Source organism: Hemiscyllium ocellatum, chromosome 22 (genome assembly GCF_020745735.1).
Source record: "Hemiscyllium ocellatum isolate sHemOce1 chromosome 22, sHemOce1.pat.X.cur, whole genome shotgun sequence".
Lineage (NCBI taxonomy): Eukaryota > Metazoa > Chordata > Chondrichthyes > Orectolobiformes > Hemiscylliidae > Hemiscyllium > Hemiscyllium ocellatum.
In genome coordinates this window covers 39,452,932-39,469,481 of record NC_083422.1, presented here as the reverse complement: position 1 = coordinate 39,469,481, position 16,550 = coordinate 39,452,932, and the positions used below count along the sequence as shown (strand labels likewise).

At 37.1% G+C, this 16,550-nt stretch overlaps 1 protein-coding gene across 3 annotated transcripts in view; it reads right to left on the bottom strand.

The window, feature by feature from the left end:
- The window catches only part of nhlrc2 (NHL repeat containing 2), an 85,944-nt gene that overhangs the window by 20,428 nt on the left and 48,966 nt on the right, over positions 1-16,550 (bottom strand). For all 3 annotated transcript variants that reach the window (XM_060842113.1, XM_060842114.1, XM_060842112.1), the window contains one exon: positions 12,678-12,906. In XM_060842113.1, the coding sequence (XP_060698096.1) occupies positions 12,678-12,906 (229 nt within the window). The remainder of the gene's footprint in view (positions 1-12,677; positions 12,907-16,550) is intronic.

Here is a 16,550-nt window from a genome sequence, read left to right as displayed (position 1 = left end):
GTTTGTGCGCTCTTCCAGGCCACATTAATCATTTTGTTAAGTAGGTGTACATGTCTGAAGCCCTTGCTTCAGTACAGTTTTGCCATGCATTCCTGCATGTTAATTACTTCGGATGTAACAACCATCACTGCGCTTTTACAATGGTTTCCCAAGATCATGTAATGTATTTTTAACTTCCAGGTGATCTTTGTGAAAGATCAAAAGTCTCTAGTGCGTGCCTGTGTATCCTTTTTACCTGGTATGTTGTTCCAAACAGTGGACAAATCAGCCAATTTAGTTTCCTTAAAATAAAACTCACAGCACTTACATGTAAAGAACAAAGAAAATTACATCACAAGAACAGGAGCTTTGGGGCTTTGGCCCTCAAAGCCTGCGCTGATCCAACTCTTATATTGTCTATTTTCTAAGGATTTGTATTCCTCTGCTCCCTGCCCATTCATGTATCTTCTAGTACATCTTAAATGACGCTATCGTGTCCGCCTCTACCACCTCCGCTGGCAATGCATTCCAGGCACCCACCACCCTCTGCGTAAAGAAGTTTCCATGCATATCTCTAAGAGAATATTGTTAGTTATCTAATTCTATCTACACTTTGATTTCATTGGATACATTCCATTTAACTACACCCAAGGTGAGTCATTCCAAAATCTATTTGATGCATGTTTCTATTTTTTTTCCTGTCACTATTCTTTTATTCTAAAAACTACCCCATTAATTACCATGATGATGATTCAGGAACCCTGGACAAACCTTACTGTACAGAGTATTAAGCAAAAGAAGCATGTTTTCACAACAGTTTTAAATGAGACAAACAATCATTATTGTCAAAAAGTGTGGCATTGGAAATCCACAGCAGGTCAGGCAATAATTATTATTACTGTGTGATTTCAAGCATTACCAAATTTCACTTGTTTGGTCTTTCTTAGAAAAAATATATACGACTTTCTCAAATGCAACTTGTCAGGTTATACTTGACTTTCCTCTTTTCAAAATTATTCTAAATTCAAACTCAACAACTGATTCAAGTTTCTTTTATGTATAGCCTTTGCAGTGTTGTTAGGCTAACAGGCTTCAATTAATTTCTTCCAAAATAATCTATCACAACTTTTCCTGATACACATTAACACCACCTAGTCTGTTTCCATTGGGCTCTTTTTTAAAATTTAAATTTGTTTGAATTGAATTTCCCATTGCGTATTTGAACATGTATCAAGTAATTTTATCAATCCCAATTTCAGAAAAGACTTTACCTCCACAAGATTTCCAGCTACCTTGTTATGTTTTTGAAATCTATTCAAACACAAAATCCACCGAGACTGGAAGAAGTCCAGTGGGTTAATAATATCCACAGAAATACATCTTACCATACAGAAGGGGTGTATGAGAAGATTTAAAACTGCCAGGGGGAATTAACTCTGCTGGTCTCAGAAGGGGCTGAGCCCAAGTCCAAGGTGACATTGTCATACTTTCAGGAATTCACTTTCTAAAAACTGTCAGAAAACCTTTTAAAAATCTCAAACTGCATTTTAAATTTCTATTGTCTTAAAGAAAACATTTTCCAAGTAGGTACACAGACAAAACATTTCTCATTCCAAATTCAGAGTTCAAATTGGATGTTTTCCAAAAAGATATATCTGTTTTGAGAACAAGCTAGACCACTTTTTCCACAACATCTTTTCTACAGCAGCTTAAAAAAGACTTTTTAAAGTATTCAATAAAATAAGATTTGAAAGTCTTGAATTTATGATACTTTTGGACTACTCCTTGTTTTAGCACTGAATTCAGTCAAATGTTAAGAATGTTCTTCTTTTTAACTATTATGGTAATTCTCTGTGATAACAATCCAATTTTCACAGTGGGTTTCTTTAACTTCATTTGGGGAAAAGGAATTTGTTGATCTCTTCTCTAAGTGTACCCTTTTGTCCACAATTTCTGGCTCATAATTGACATTACACCCTGGCTTTGTCTCAGTACACAGAGATGAAACTCGGGGGCAGGGGTTGGGGGGGTGGGGTGCTGCCAACAATATTTTTCAGGTTTTGCAAGGTGACAGTCTTTGCTGCTGTCAGTTCATAGATTTCTGTTAGACATGTTTTGATTTTTTTTTCACCATCAGTTTCAATATGAATATCCATTTTTTTCAGTCACAATGTTGGGTTTATCACAGCCTCTTCTTCATATTGGGTACAATGCTTTCCATAATTTTAATTACTACAGTTTGTTTGGGGAGCTTTGCAGTTTCCACTAAATCTTTAACCTTCTCTTCATGTTGCATGTGGTCCCTGGATGAAATGATACACCCTCGCAGAGTACAGGCTATCATAGGCTTCATGAGAGGGTTACATGCTGTGTATATGTTAACTCTCTCACCCCTGGCTAATTTCAATGCTTCCATCAGGTCTTTTAATTCTGCTGCTAGGGCTGAGTAAATTTGAGGGATCAGTACTCCTACTTTCAAGTCTCCCTCAATGTCTACCACATCCCACACAATGCAGAGCGGTCCCTTATAATAATTTCTAGGTCCATCTATAAATAACTCCATCTCTTTCCAATAGTTTCTCAGCAATCCTGCCAATTACTCTCCAGCATTGACTTCTCTCAGACATTCTGTTCCTCTCCCCTTGGTATTTGTGGTGATCTGCTCAAATTGTTTATATTTGCACTTTCTTTCAGATTTATGCTCCTTAATTTAGTTTGCTTTCTTCCAGTTCTCCATTAACAGATCAATAACAATGAAATAGCATCATACATGGACTTAAAATTCTTTAGTTCCCTTTCTTCTGAATCTGCCTTAAGGATACTTTTTTACTAAGTGTTCTAATCTTAAATCCCTTGACTGTTTAAATCTACATTCTCCATGCAATTCCACTTTTTACTCTATGCCAATTGTTTTATGGTCAGTTTCTCTCGGGAGTAGGTGTCCACTGTCTTGTTGATTAAGACGTTTTCTCACTTTATTGGCTACAATAACCATTTCATGCCATGCTACTTCTCAAGTAGGTGGACATGATTGAAACCCATTCTTCAGTGCATTTATTTTCCCTCCTTTTTACCAGTCTATTTTGGACAAGTCTCAGAATCTTTGCACATTTATGCTGTAACTCATTTTTATGCCACACATTCTTGATTCTCATATGATCTCATCAAAAGATCTGAGTTTTACTTATCTTTCCATGTAACATCCCGATGCCTCAGGTGGTGGCTCGATCATCAAATTCATTTCTCTTATAAGGAAAGACAAGGACACAAACATCACCAAGAGAAGGCTGCTGTTTTGGGTCACAAAACCTGAAACTTTAACTCTGATTTCTTTTCACAGATGCTGCCAGACCTGCTGAGCTTTTCCAGCAATTTTTGTTTCTAATTTACAGCATTCACAGTTCTTTCAGTTTTTAACTAAGAGAAAGCTATCAGTTTAATGCTGTCATCTAAAACTTTCCTTTCAATAGAATGTATATTAACCCCAATTGCAGTAATAACTCATAATAATTTTGTTTGGCTTCTTCTGCCACTACCCTACTCTTTCAACAATTGTTTTCATCCAATTTTGCAATTTAACTAGTCACCATCCTATCACATTCTGGAATCCTGGAGAGATTTGCAGTCCAATGAAACATATTCTTACAATATCTTAAAGCAGAAGTCAAACATTTTTGTTTGATTCCAGGCAATAACATTCACTGTTCATTTTTTTCTTATAAATGACTTCTTTTATAAAACGTTACTTGATAGCTCTCTGGATATTTTACATACCTTTGTAGATTTGTCCAAATTCAATACTTAATTTACTCCTTCAAAGACGCTAACAATTTTGTTTTCTGTGCATTGAAACCACCTAGAGGGTGTGCATGTATTTATTATTTTCCAGAATCTTTTTAAATTTCAGGTAATTATTCCCTTCAGAATGCCAGACATGTAAATCTTAATATAATTTCTTATTATGATATGCATAAATGTGCCCAGGCTTAGTGGTTTGAAATGCCTGATACTCAATATAGTTGATATTTTCATAGTAGTTCTCTGACATTGAAGTGTGTTGTTAACAAGTGGCTTGATGGGTTAAGATTTGGAGATGCCGGTGTTGGACTGGGGTGTACAAAGTTAAAAATCACACAACACCAGGTTATAGTCCAACAAGTTTAACTGGAAGCACACTAGCTTTCGCTGCAACGCTCCTTCATCAGGTGATTGTGGAGGGCTAACCTGAGAATGCAACTTTTAAAAAAAAGGGTTTTATGATTTACACATGAAAGAAGTGAAACTATCACTGTATTCTAACAGATGAAAGGCTTAACAGACAATCAATTTTTCAATGTATAATTTCAGTTACATCACACTGCAAATTTTTGCTATAAATTCTGTTACGATCGAGCCCTCCACAATCACCTGATGAAGGAGCGTCTCCGAAAGCTAGTGTGCTTCCAATTAAACCTGTTGGACTACAACCTGGTGTTGTGTGTTTAACTTTGATGGGTTAAGGATGACTCATCCATCACTGTTTTACGACGTTGTAAGTCTGCAGCAAAACTTAGAAATTCAAAGCCCATTGGAAAAGCTTTCTGTATCTGCAGTTATCTGAAAAACAGAATAATATCTTCCCATCCCACTTTGAGAAGAAGGGGTTAATTAGTCCAAGTACCTCTGTCAATAAAAATTATACATATGGAATATATAAATTCTTTGTGCAGATAGCTTACTGCTGATCTAAAGAGGTGGAGTGAAACCTCTTGTATGTAGTGATGTCAACAGCCCCTCTTCCTTCTCTACAGAAATTCCAGTTTTCCCAATTGTTAGAGTATAATTCACACGAATCAACATTTAAGATGAGTAAATCTTTGAATTATCATATTTAGAATTTCATTTCCTGACCAGAGTGAACTTCCAAGTATTACTTTAACCATGCGTGAATCTTTCATTTTGAATCATATAAATTCTGAAATTAAACATTTACTGAGGACTCTTTCATCAAGCTGAACAAAACAGATTATACAATATTTTAAGGAAAGGGGAAATAAGTTATCTCACTTGATTTTTCCTCCTTCAACTGGCTTTGTTCAAATGATTCCAAACAGGTCTATTTTTAAAACCAAGCCTCTGAGAAACAAATTTGAAATCAATTTGTAAAAGGACTTTCTTTTATGCAATCACTGATAGTTCCTTATAAGGGTCCTCACTGTAACTATACATGTTTCAAACTGATAAAAACACACATACACTCTACACTTTCACATCGTCATCGTCAAAGTATCCCCCGATTTCGAGCTCTAGGGAGTGAAAACACAAATTACACAAGACAACATTTAACAGCTAATAAATGAAAAAGGACACAAACCAGACCAGCAGGAGTCAGTCAGTCAGTTCAGGGACCATAACATCAAAACTGGTATCTCTCTCTCTGTCCTACAACTATGAACACTTTCTTACTTTCTTCCAAGCTCAGTTTTTAACTTTCTACTTTGCTTGTAGTGAGCATTAGATATACTACTAGTTTTACATCCACTTTTTCACATTCCAGAACCAGCAGCTTTAACACACAGTCACAATAAGGGAGTTTACCTCTGTATCGCTCTTTTAATTATTCCATTTGGTTCAGGGGCTGCCAATACTGCCTCAGATGGCATCACTTTGGACTCTTTTGTTTCTCTCTTAAATGATTCAGATTTTTATTAATTCTACATGAGCTCAAACTGCCTTGTTTTTTTTGTTTCCTTTTTTTAAAAATCACTTTCTTTACAAACCATGTGGATTTATGGGGTTCCAATTAGCTTTGAACATTTGGTCAATTGTTTTGTATGTTTGGTCGACTATAGTCATGACTTCGATTCCTCCAGACCCCATTTGACATTGTTTTCTTTCCCTGTTCAAGTGTGGGGCTCTTTACTCTCCCCAAGATGAACTAGGGCCTGTCCTCTCCTGTTTAACATGGGGCTCTTTACTGTCCCCAGGGTCAACTAGGGCCGATCGAATGACCACCACACACAGCAAGATTCCCTTTTCTCCCTTAGTTCTTTTAGTACCATAATTTATAGCTGGGATCGACTACCTGCTTTGTCCACTACCAAAAAGGTTGCAATATCAAACATACTCACACAATTAGAGACCACACAGTTGATAGCAGAACACTGCAATACCCTGCTCACAACTCCAATTGTTGGAGAGGGGTTTTAAAGAGGACTGTTTCGCACAAATCAATCTATATTTGGAGCCCCTTTACCACGTGGGAGGGGCCTGAGACCATTCGAAATCTGGCTTTCATATGGGGCCCAACTCAGGTTGGAGGTTAGTGACACTCTACCTTTCCAATGAAGTACAGGATATTTAGACATACCACATTACAATGGTTACATGCAATATTAACATCAGTGTTTGCCACATCCCCTCTGACCTACACATCCAATCCTATGAATACATGATCAATGATGGACAACTTCATGGTCCTCCCATCATCTCATGATGTTTGCCAGACACCCTATCACCTGTCCTTGGGGCTACTATGATTATTGACCACATTCCAACGCCGATTGTGATGTTGCTTCCCAGACTTTTGCCAGCTGTATCATATACTTGCTTATTACTGTTGACTTTTCAGACATGCAATTTACATCCCTTGCTGATCTTAGTCCAGAGGATAAAAAGGATGTTTATTTCTACCATTGTTATAATATTTGTACTATCAACTCTAATATAAAGTTATACATAGTTAAATCTAATATGATTCTGTGACAAAGCTAACAATTTTGTTAACAGCTTCCCTCTTATCTAACTTGCAAAGTAAAAATTATTTATTCTCTCGAGGTTATAGGGACCTTTTTCAAAATTATTTCTGCCCCTTTTGCCATATTATTTCTTGGTACTCTTATGAAGTTATCTTGTTCATACTTTTTTGTTGTTCTAACCTTGCTAAGAATGAAAACACTTTCAAGGTATTCATTGAAACTAATGTCTGCATTCATGGCTAGCTGCCTTCATAAATTTAATTCCCCAATATCTAATAAATTTAAACTCTTATTCTTATATGAATATGTGTCTACTCTAATATGTAATTATAATTATTTTAAAAGCCTCATCCAGGTAGGTCAAGCTTTTCCTTTCTATTTCGTATAAAAATCGAAAGTTTCAAATCAGATGGCTTTCATTTGAGCTGCTTTATCAGAATCTTACTGCTTGCTTTCTAGTCCCAGTTTACGAAGACTCAGAGGCATTTTGTTGTCTGGCTGTGAAGGCCATGATTTGAACTATATGAAATGTTACATCAGCTAAAATTTCCTTTGAATGTCTGTGTCAGTTAAAAAGAAAATCCCTAATAACTACTTTGTCATATTCAGCCATAGGCAACAACAATATGCATCTTTCACTGAAGCAACACATTTGAATTTAGTGATGCTGAAGTGTTCTGGCGGGAACAAATCTGATCATGTAGCAGTCAGAAACAGGTGGATATTTAAGCTTACTTGTGTTCGATGGCTGGGATTTATCTTAATCTATGAAGAAATCCAGTCTCTAAAAGCCCGGGTTATTAAAGAAAATTAGCATATTGAAATAATGAATTTGAAATAATTACACAAAATGCTCAAAATTTACAAATCAATCAGCAGCATCTGAAATGCTTCTCCACACAAAATATTACCCTGTGTCTTAAATACTACAAGAATACTTTTTTTAAAACGTGCTAGCACTTTCACTTTGCAGGCAAGGCTCAGGTGCCCACATATACAAGTTTCTGATAAGAGGTTTTGATTAACTAATTGTCTAAACAAAGCTATACATGCAGATGTTTTTGCTTGTTCAATGTGTACAGAGAGTTGAGACTGCTGCCACTGATAAAAAAACGGGAACATGTTCAAACAAGACATTAACTGAAATAGAATAAAGGATAATTACTAATGAAGTGCATAGCTAGGTTTCTTAAAAGGATTTTGGGCCCGACACAACTGCTTCCTGGAGAATGTGGAACATGTAAAGCTGTTTTGCAAAATGGTCTACTGACTAAATCTTCAAGAGAATCATTGCTTCAGTCCTAACAGTTCAGCGCCCAGGTTAACATTCTGCAAACTTTATTTTCCAACATGCTAAAATCCTGATGTTTTTGGTTACCACTGATACCAGTAACGTATGCATGGAAAGATACAAGAAAACAGCCACGATCACACTGTTACTCATTGCCCACAAGTGGTATAAGAGATAGTATAAGGAAAATGACAGCATACTTTAATTAAGCTGGCTCAGTATGTATTCAACAATGCTAATTACTAACTGCCATGTGTGTATGTTATATAATACTGCTAGACTGCATGTTTATTGCTTGCCTATTGCCAAGTACTCTCATAATCTTACAGAAGTTTCATTGCTGATCATGTTTACATAAAAGTATGTCAGATACACACCACTGGAGAACATCAAATATAAAAGCATGAAGCATGACCTCATAATATGATACAATTTTCTTATGTAAGCAGAGTTTTGATTTGTTTTACATTGAAAGAGCAAATTAAAATCCAAGGACTGGACTTAAGATTCAAAAGTAAGTTCAAATCCCTTCATTTGCAGCTGGGCAATTCAACTACAATTGATGAAATACATTTCAAGTAGAAAGCTAGTATGAATGGTGCAGACCATGTAACTACCACATCACTGTAAATATCCATTGGTACACAAATATCTATTTGAGAAGGAAATCTACAGTCCATGATGGGTCTGGTCCATTTTGATTCCATTGCATTGTGGTTGACTATCCCTAATTTGTGTTTGCCTTTCCAAATGCATATAAATCCAGTCCCTCAGAATCCCCTCCAACAACGTACCCACTAGTGACACAAGACTCACTGGTCTATAGTTCCCTGAAATGGCCTAGCAGCAAGTTATTTAGTTGTCAAGGAGACAGCTCACCACCATCTCAAGGGCAATTAGGATGGGCAATGATTGTGGCCTTGGGAATGACACACACATTGCATTAATTAAAAAAAAGATGCAACATTTTATTTTTAATTTATTAATGCCCATTTTATATGATATTTGAATGATCAATGGTATTTGACATTGAATGTTTCTTCACAAATACATTAAAATTGTATACATCTTTCATTATTTAATTTCCATTTCCAAACTAATCACTACAGCAATAGCCAAATCACAAATAAACATAAAATTTGAAAGGAGTTCATATAACAGAAGAGGAAGTGCTGGATGTCTTAAAAACGCATAAGGTTAGATAAATGCCCGGGACCTGATCAGGTGTTTCCCAAAACTTTGTGGGAAGCTAGGGAAAAGATTGCTGGGCCCCTTGCTGAGATACTTGTATCACTGACAGCCACGGGTGAGGTGCCAAAAGACTGGAGATTGGTAAAGAAAAGTCCAGGAACTATTGACTGGTGAGCCATGCGTCGGTGAGGGGTAAATTGTTGGAGGGAGTTCTGAGGGACAAAATTTACATGCATTTGAAAAGGCAAGCACTGATTAGGGACGGTCAACATGGCTTTGAGAGTGAGGAATCATGCCTTGCTGACTTGACTGAGTTTTTTTTAATGAGGTAACAAAGAAGATTAATGAAGGCAGAGTGGGAGACATTATCTATATGGACTTCAGCCAACTGTTCAACAAGATTCCGCATGGTAGACTGGTTTGTAAGGTTAGATCGCATGGGATTTAGGGAGAACTAGCAAATTGGATACAAAATTAGCTTGAAGGTAAGAGACAGAGGGTGGTGGTAGAGAGGTACTTTTCGGACTAGAGCCTGTGACCAGCAGTGTGCCACAAAGATTGGTGGTACGTTCACTGCTTTTCATCACTTACATATATACTATTTGGATGAGAATGTAGGACTTATAATAAGTAAGCTTGCATGTGACACAAAAATAGGTGGTGTAGTGGACAGTGAAGAAGATTATCTCAGAGTACAAAAGGCCCATGATCAGATAGGCCTATGGGCTGAGATGTGGCAGATAGAGTTTAAATTTAAATAAATGTAGTGTTGCATTTTGCTAAGACAAACCACGATAGGACATGTACAAATAATGGCAGGTCCCTGGGAATGTTGTCAAACAAAGAGATCGAGGGGTGCAAGGCATAGTTCATCGAAATTGGAGTCACAGGTAGATCGGGTGATGAAGGCTGCATTTGGCATGTTTACTTTTATTGGTCAGAGCACTGTGTATCCAAGTTGGGATGTCATGTTGTGGCATGTATAGGACATCAGTGAGGCCACTTTTAAAATACAGTCATCAATTCTATCAACCTTCTATTGGAAGAATGTTTTTAAACTTGAGAGGGTGCAGAAAAAATGCATAAGGATGTTGCTGGGACTGGAGTGTTTGAGTTATATGGACAGGCTGATTAGGCTGAGGCTTTTTCCCCCTGGAGAGTCAGAAACTGAGGGGTAACCTCACAGAGGTTTATAAAATCATGAGGGACATGGATAGGGTAAAAAGCCAAGGCCTTTTTCCTAGGCTGAGGGAATCCAAAACTAGAAGGCATAAGGATCAGAGGGGTAACATTTTCATGCAAAGTGTGGTGTGTATATGGAATGAGCTGCCAGAGGAAGTGGTGGAGGTAAGGACAATGACATCATTTAAAAGGCATCTGGATTGTTATAGGAATCAGATGGATTTAGAGGAATATGGGCCAATTGCTAGCAAATGGGACTAGGTCAGGTTGGAATAACTAGTTGGTGCAGACGAGTTGGACCAAAGGATCTGTTTCCATGCTATGTCACTCTGCGACTCGATAACATATCAAGCAAGAAGTGTTGGTAGCTTGTTTTGAAAAGTGCAGCAATCTCTTCCATTGTCTTGGTTATTAAAACAGTGCTTTCTTCATTTCAGTCCACAATCAAAAATACAAACAATAAAAAAGATACAGACTTTACAAAACGTAGAGTGTAGACTCTTCCTTGTTTCATGTGGTGTAGTCTAAGCATCAGCAGACTGGATAACATTGAGAGCTCAGGTTGAGCATCTGGTTTGATCAGTGCAAAGTCCGAGCAACGGTTTAATCTCTAGCCAAGTATTCAACAGTTGTGGCAAGTCATTTCATGCTGAAAATTTTGGTTGGATAAGAATAAATACTTATAAAATAATAATTGAAATTTTATGAGTTTATGTTTAGCAGCAAAATTGAATTTTGGACAAAATTTAATATGGTAATTCAAACCAACTTGCCAAATAATTTTCAGCAATTTAGTTGGCTAAATAACTTTTATTAATTTGTTGAAGTTTTCACTACTCATGCTTGATTTGTAAATCATTAGTAGCTACTGGTATTTTATGAGCTCTGCTCCCTGCTGTTGTGCAAATGTGATTTGTTGTTCATTTATAAACAGGCTGCACGAAATTATCATGTCAAGTGCCACATCCAAACTATCACATAATGGACATGGACAAGCAAGATGCAAGCTTCAATAAATATACACATGCATATAGCATATCAATATCAAAATGCATATTTCAAATCTGGACTACATTCATGGAGTGTAACATAACTTAATATGTTTGAGCCTTTTGTTTTCTAACCAGAAGAGCTTTTATTTATGGCACACATCATAATCTGTGAAAAACTGTTCAGAATTCAAATAAATAGTGGGAAGTGTTACATAATTTTATATACCAAATCAAGCTCCATTTATTCTTAATCTGAATACTTAAAACTCATGCTGTATAGCATAATATAGTTTGATAAAACAGATACAAATGAGTTTGTACGTATTTGAACACTCAGATTCTATAATCTACAGGTCATTCTGCTGTAAGGCGACTGATGCGATCCTCTGCGACGTCGCGCTATTGAAAATCGTACTATGGAAAACCGCTATAGAAAATCACACTGTAGAAGATCACGAATAGAAAATGGCTATATCCATTCAGTTGAACACTTGCATTATCCAAACAACGTCCACAATTTGTCAACTGTATTACAGCTAATTCGTGCTAACAAAATGCGCTTTATAACAGAATGGCCTGTACTTCATTATAACATTCTTGCAGCTAACACAGGAAAAAAATTACATAAAACCCATTTTTAAAAGTCCCACTGTATTTACTACCTTTTTTTTTCCATTTAAGTAAATTTGGATAGTAGCAACTACCTGAAAAATGAAATGAAATGTGCACAGCAACTCGGTTGGGCCTCATCAGCCATTTATTTCTAACAACTGAAAGAATTTTAACAACTTGCTGGTCACATATTAAAATAGTATTCAAAAATAAGTGGTGCTACTGAACTTTCTGAAATGTTATCTTCTTCAATCAACTGCATGTGTTCCGAGATGCTACTGCTATGTATTTAATTCCTATAACTGGGTTTTGTGGGCAGCACGGTAGCACAGTGGTTAGCACTGCTGCCTCACAGTACCTGAGACCTGGGTTCAATTCCCGACTCAGGCGACTGACTGTGTGGAGTTTGCACATTCTCCCCGTGTCTGCATGGGTTTCCTCCGGGTGCTCCGGTTTCCTCCCATAATCCAAAGATGTGCGGGCCAGGTGAATTGGCCATGCTAAATTGCCCGTAGTGTTAGGTAAGGGGTAAATGTATGGGTGGGTTGCGCTTCGGCGGGTCAGTGTGGACTTGTTGGGCTGAAGGGCCTGTTTCCACACTAAGTAATCTAATCTAATCTAATAGTTTGTACCATTGAAGATGACAAATTTACTCAACCAAAGCTCATTTAAAACATGAAAGATCTTACTTACCAGAGGATCCCTTTCTCCTCCCACAAGGTTTTTTACAGCACCATTCTTCAGGGATACAGAGCGGATTGTGCTACTCTCACTGTCAGAAATGAAAAGGCAATTCCATTCTGGAAGAGCTACACATAGACCCGATGGTTGAGCAAATCCTGCTTTGTGAGGATAGGAATTGTTTCGATTTTCCTCATTCCCACTCCCAGCAAAACGAATGCATGTTCCCTTTTTATACTCACTAGGAGAAACATATACATAGACATGTTTGTAACACTAACATAAATTTTGAAGTTGTACTTTTAGCTATACTTTGTCTTACAAAATGAATGAAACAATTTCAGAAACATTTTCTCTTCAAAAATTTTGTAAGTGTACCAAGATATGAAAGTACTACTGCAATATTTCAACTGGTTACAAACTTCAGCTTATTGTAAATTACTGAATATGGTCCAATCCAAATTATAAACTGCATAATCTCTTCAAAATAACTGGATCCTGTTCAGATAGAACAACATATCAATTTGTTCTTTTTGCAAAACCACCACCACTTTGGAAGCTATATTACCCATTATTTTTCAGGCTGTGCCACTGCCTGCAATGTGCCTAAGCAGATTTGGCAGCAGCCAGAGAACAATGTGGCTACGTTCAGATATTATTTTTGGTTTAGAAACCGTAGTGGTTCATGGCAGTGGAGAAAAGTCGCATCTGAGATCCCCAGTGTTGCATAAAATCCTGACTTGAACACTTTCATAAAATTTGTACCAGATCACATTCAAATGTTTTGAATCTGAGGCCAAGCAGATTGATTATATTCTTAACATATTAATCATCATTACCTATGGCCAGTTTCAGTAGTCAACAAACATACTAATGCCTTAAATACTTATTCTGCAAAAGAAAAAAATCATAAGATTTTCTTTCATTTTTAAACTTCAATGGAAATCTGTATCGAAATACTCTACACATTATTTTCCTAACTCATGGATAATTAAATCTGTAATTTCTTGTATTCCCTTATTAAAATTCATTGATCTAAGGAATAAATTGTAGGTTTTACGGCTGGCATACTAGTGGAATATTAATTCAGTGGGCCTAAAACTCTTCCTCCTTCTACTATTCCATGTCAAGGAGACACTGGGTTAAAATCTACTGGCAATTAAAAAAAAGTCATGGGATGAGGGTGTTGCTGGTTAGGCTAGCATTTATTGCCTGTCCCTAATTGCTCAGAGGGCAGTTAAGAGTCAACCACATTGCTATGAGTCACATGAGGTCACACCAGGCAAGGATGGCAGTTTCCTTCCCTAAAGGACATGAGTGAATCAGATGGGTTTTTCTAACAATTGACAATGGATTCATGGTCATCATTAGACTCTTCAACTCCAGATATTTATTGAATTCAAATTTAACCAGCTGCCATGGCAGGATTCAAACCTGTGTCCCCAGAACATTACCTGAGTTTCTGATTAATAGTCCAGTGATAATACCACTAGGCCATTGGTTATGAAACTGATGCTGCTCAGTGCTACTTATGTGTTAATGTGCAACAAATTCAAGCAGAGAATGGATGTACTATTATACGTGATCTCCAGATGTTGTCCAAGATGTGTGCAATTAGCTTCAAGAAACTTGCATCACGCTACCTGCTTCATCATTGTGAATTAGTCGTATTTGCATGTTTGCCGAACCTAATCTACCACTGAAATTTAAATCTTATTCATTCCAATCCACTTGCCTTTTGTTTAAAAAACACTGGTTAGGTTAGTGCTAATTACATCAATTAAGATCTCTAGCACTGAAAATTAATTATTACAAGTATGTTTCATTTCTTCATGTATGAACTATTGTTGAAGGTTTCATGAACATAAAACTTTTCCTTTTGGTCATAAAACAATCTTTCTTTGCTTGAGCTGGTTTTGAATTCACTCACTTCTAAGTCCTTGCACTATTCATGTCACAATACTTTAATTTGATTGATTAAAGTGATAGCAATGTTATGATCTGTTCACACCAGTTTCACATGCCTGGCTTCCTTTCCCGTGCCATCATCAACTTTCAAAAATATGCTATGTAAAAAATTCACTTAAATGTGTAAGGGCAAGTCTTGTTAACTGTAGATGACTTTGGATTTGTTCCGACAACAACTCATGGCCTAGAGATTTAAATTGTATGGATTGTTTCCACTAGGACATGCTTGTGAAGTTTTGTTTACATTTACTGACACTGAGCAGATATAAATACACTGCTACACCAATTAACCCATTCCTGTTATAATAGCTGAAATGATCTAAATGAGAATGGTCTTTGGTCATGTTCTAGGTTTAATGTAACTACAAAGTAGTAGTTATTTTTCAAATGCATCCATGATGTCAGTCACAAAATAATTCCAAATTTTATTTCAGGCAATATTTATTGAGCAATGAAACATTTGGCTGGAATTTCCCCTCCCCAGTGTGGTGTGAATAATGGCTAGGAAGGTAATGCTGAAAGAGTGAGAAAATCTGACAGTTGACATTGAGAATCATTTTTCCTGATTTTTCTGTTGGGGCTTAAATGGTGATTTCTGAATCTTACCACTGAGTGATTTTGAGTATGTTATTATTATTTTTTCATCTCATTCAAGCCCCAACACTCCCCACTAATACACTAATATGACTATTCCCCTCTCCTTCTTTAAGTAGTGCAAATTTCCGACAAGCAAATAAGAACAAATACTGGGCAGTCGCAGCTAGCCTAGTGCCCATCACAGGTGTCTCTAATTTTTCCTTCAGAGAACAGAACAAAGTCTCTGCATGCTCCAAGGCCACCCACCCTCGTCACCCTTTGTCCATGCAAGTCTGCAAACTACCAACCTCACCACGTCATTATGTTGTTTGGCAGAGCATCGCAGCTGAGCCCACAGGGGCCGACCAGACCTCACAGTCACCGCCCATTTCAATTCCCCTAACCACTCCCTTTCCAATATGACCATCCTTGGCCTATTCCATTGCCACAATGAACCACACCGCAAATTGGAGGAACAGTTCTGGTCGCTCTATTATAGGAGAGATGTGGATGCTTTGGAGAGGGTTCAGAGGAGGTTTACCAGGATGCTGCCTGGAATGGAGGGCTTATCTTACGAAGAGGGGTTGACTGAGCTCAGACTTTTTTCATTGGAAAAAAGGAAGAGAGGGGACATAATTGAGGTGTACAAGGTAATGAGAGGCATAGATAGAGTTGATAGCCAGATACTTTTTCCCAGGGCAGAAATTGTTAAAACGAGGGGTCATAGTTTTAATCTGTTTGTCGGAAAGTATAGAGGGGATGTCAGAGGTGGGTTCTTTACGCAGAGAGTTGTGGGAGCATGGAATGCGTTGCCAGCAGAGGTGGCATTTAAGATAAATACATGAATGGGCAGGGAGCAGAGGGATACATCCTTGGCAAATAGGCAACAGGGTTAGATAGAGGATCTGGATTAACACAAGCTTGGAGGGCCAAAGGGCCTGTTCCTGTGCTGTAATTTTCTTTGTACTTTTGTAAACAACTGTTCTTAAAAATTCAATCTGAATTACATGGCTTTCATTCTTTTCCAATTATGAAATACAGATGCACTTTAGTACTACAATTAGAGAATGTTGCAAGGGAACAGGGTGTTTAATTGATGAATATATTATTTGTTCTTGGATATGAATTGAAAATACAGTAAACTGAAATTAAACAGTACTACCTAAAACACACTTAGAGGATTTGAAGTATCAATCACTTTATCATTATCTGGTTTGCAGCAAATTCTCAAAGGGGCATGCAATCCCAGTCTGATAGAGAACTATACAGGTGATGAATATATAACTCTATGTCAGTGAGCCATTTTGAAGACATATATATTGTGTAAATTAATACAGTTTA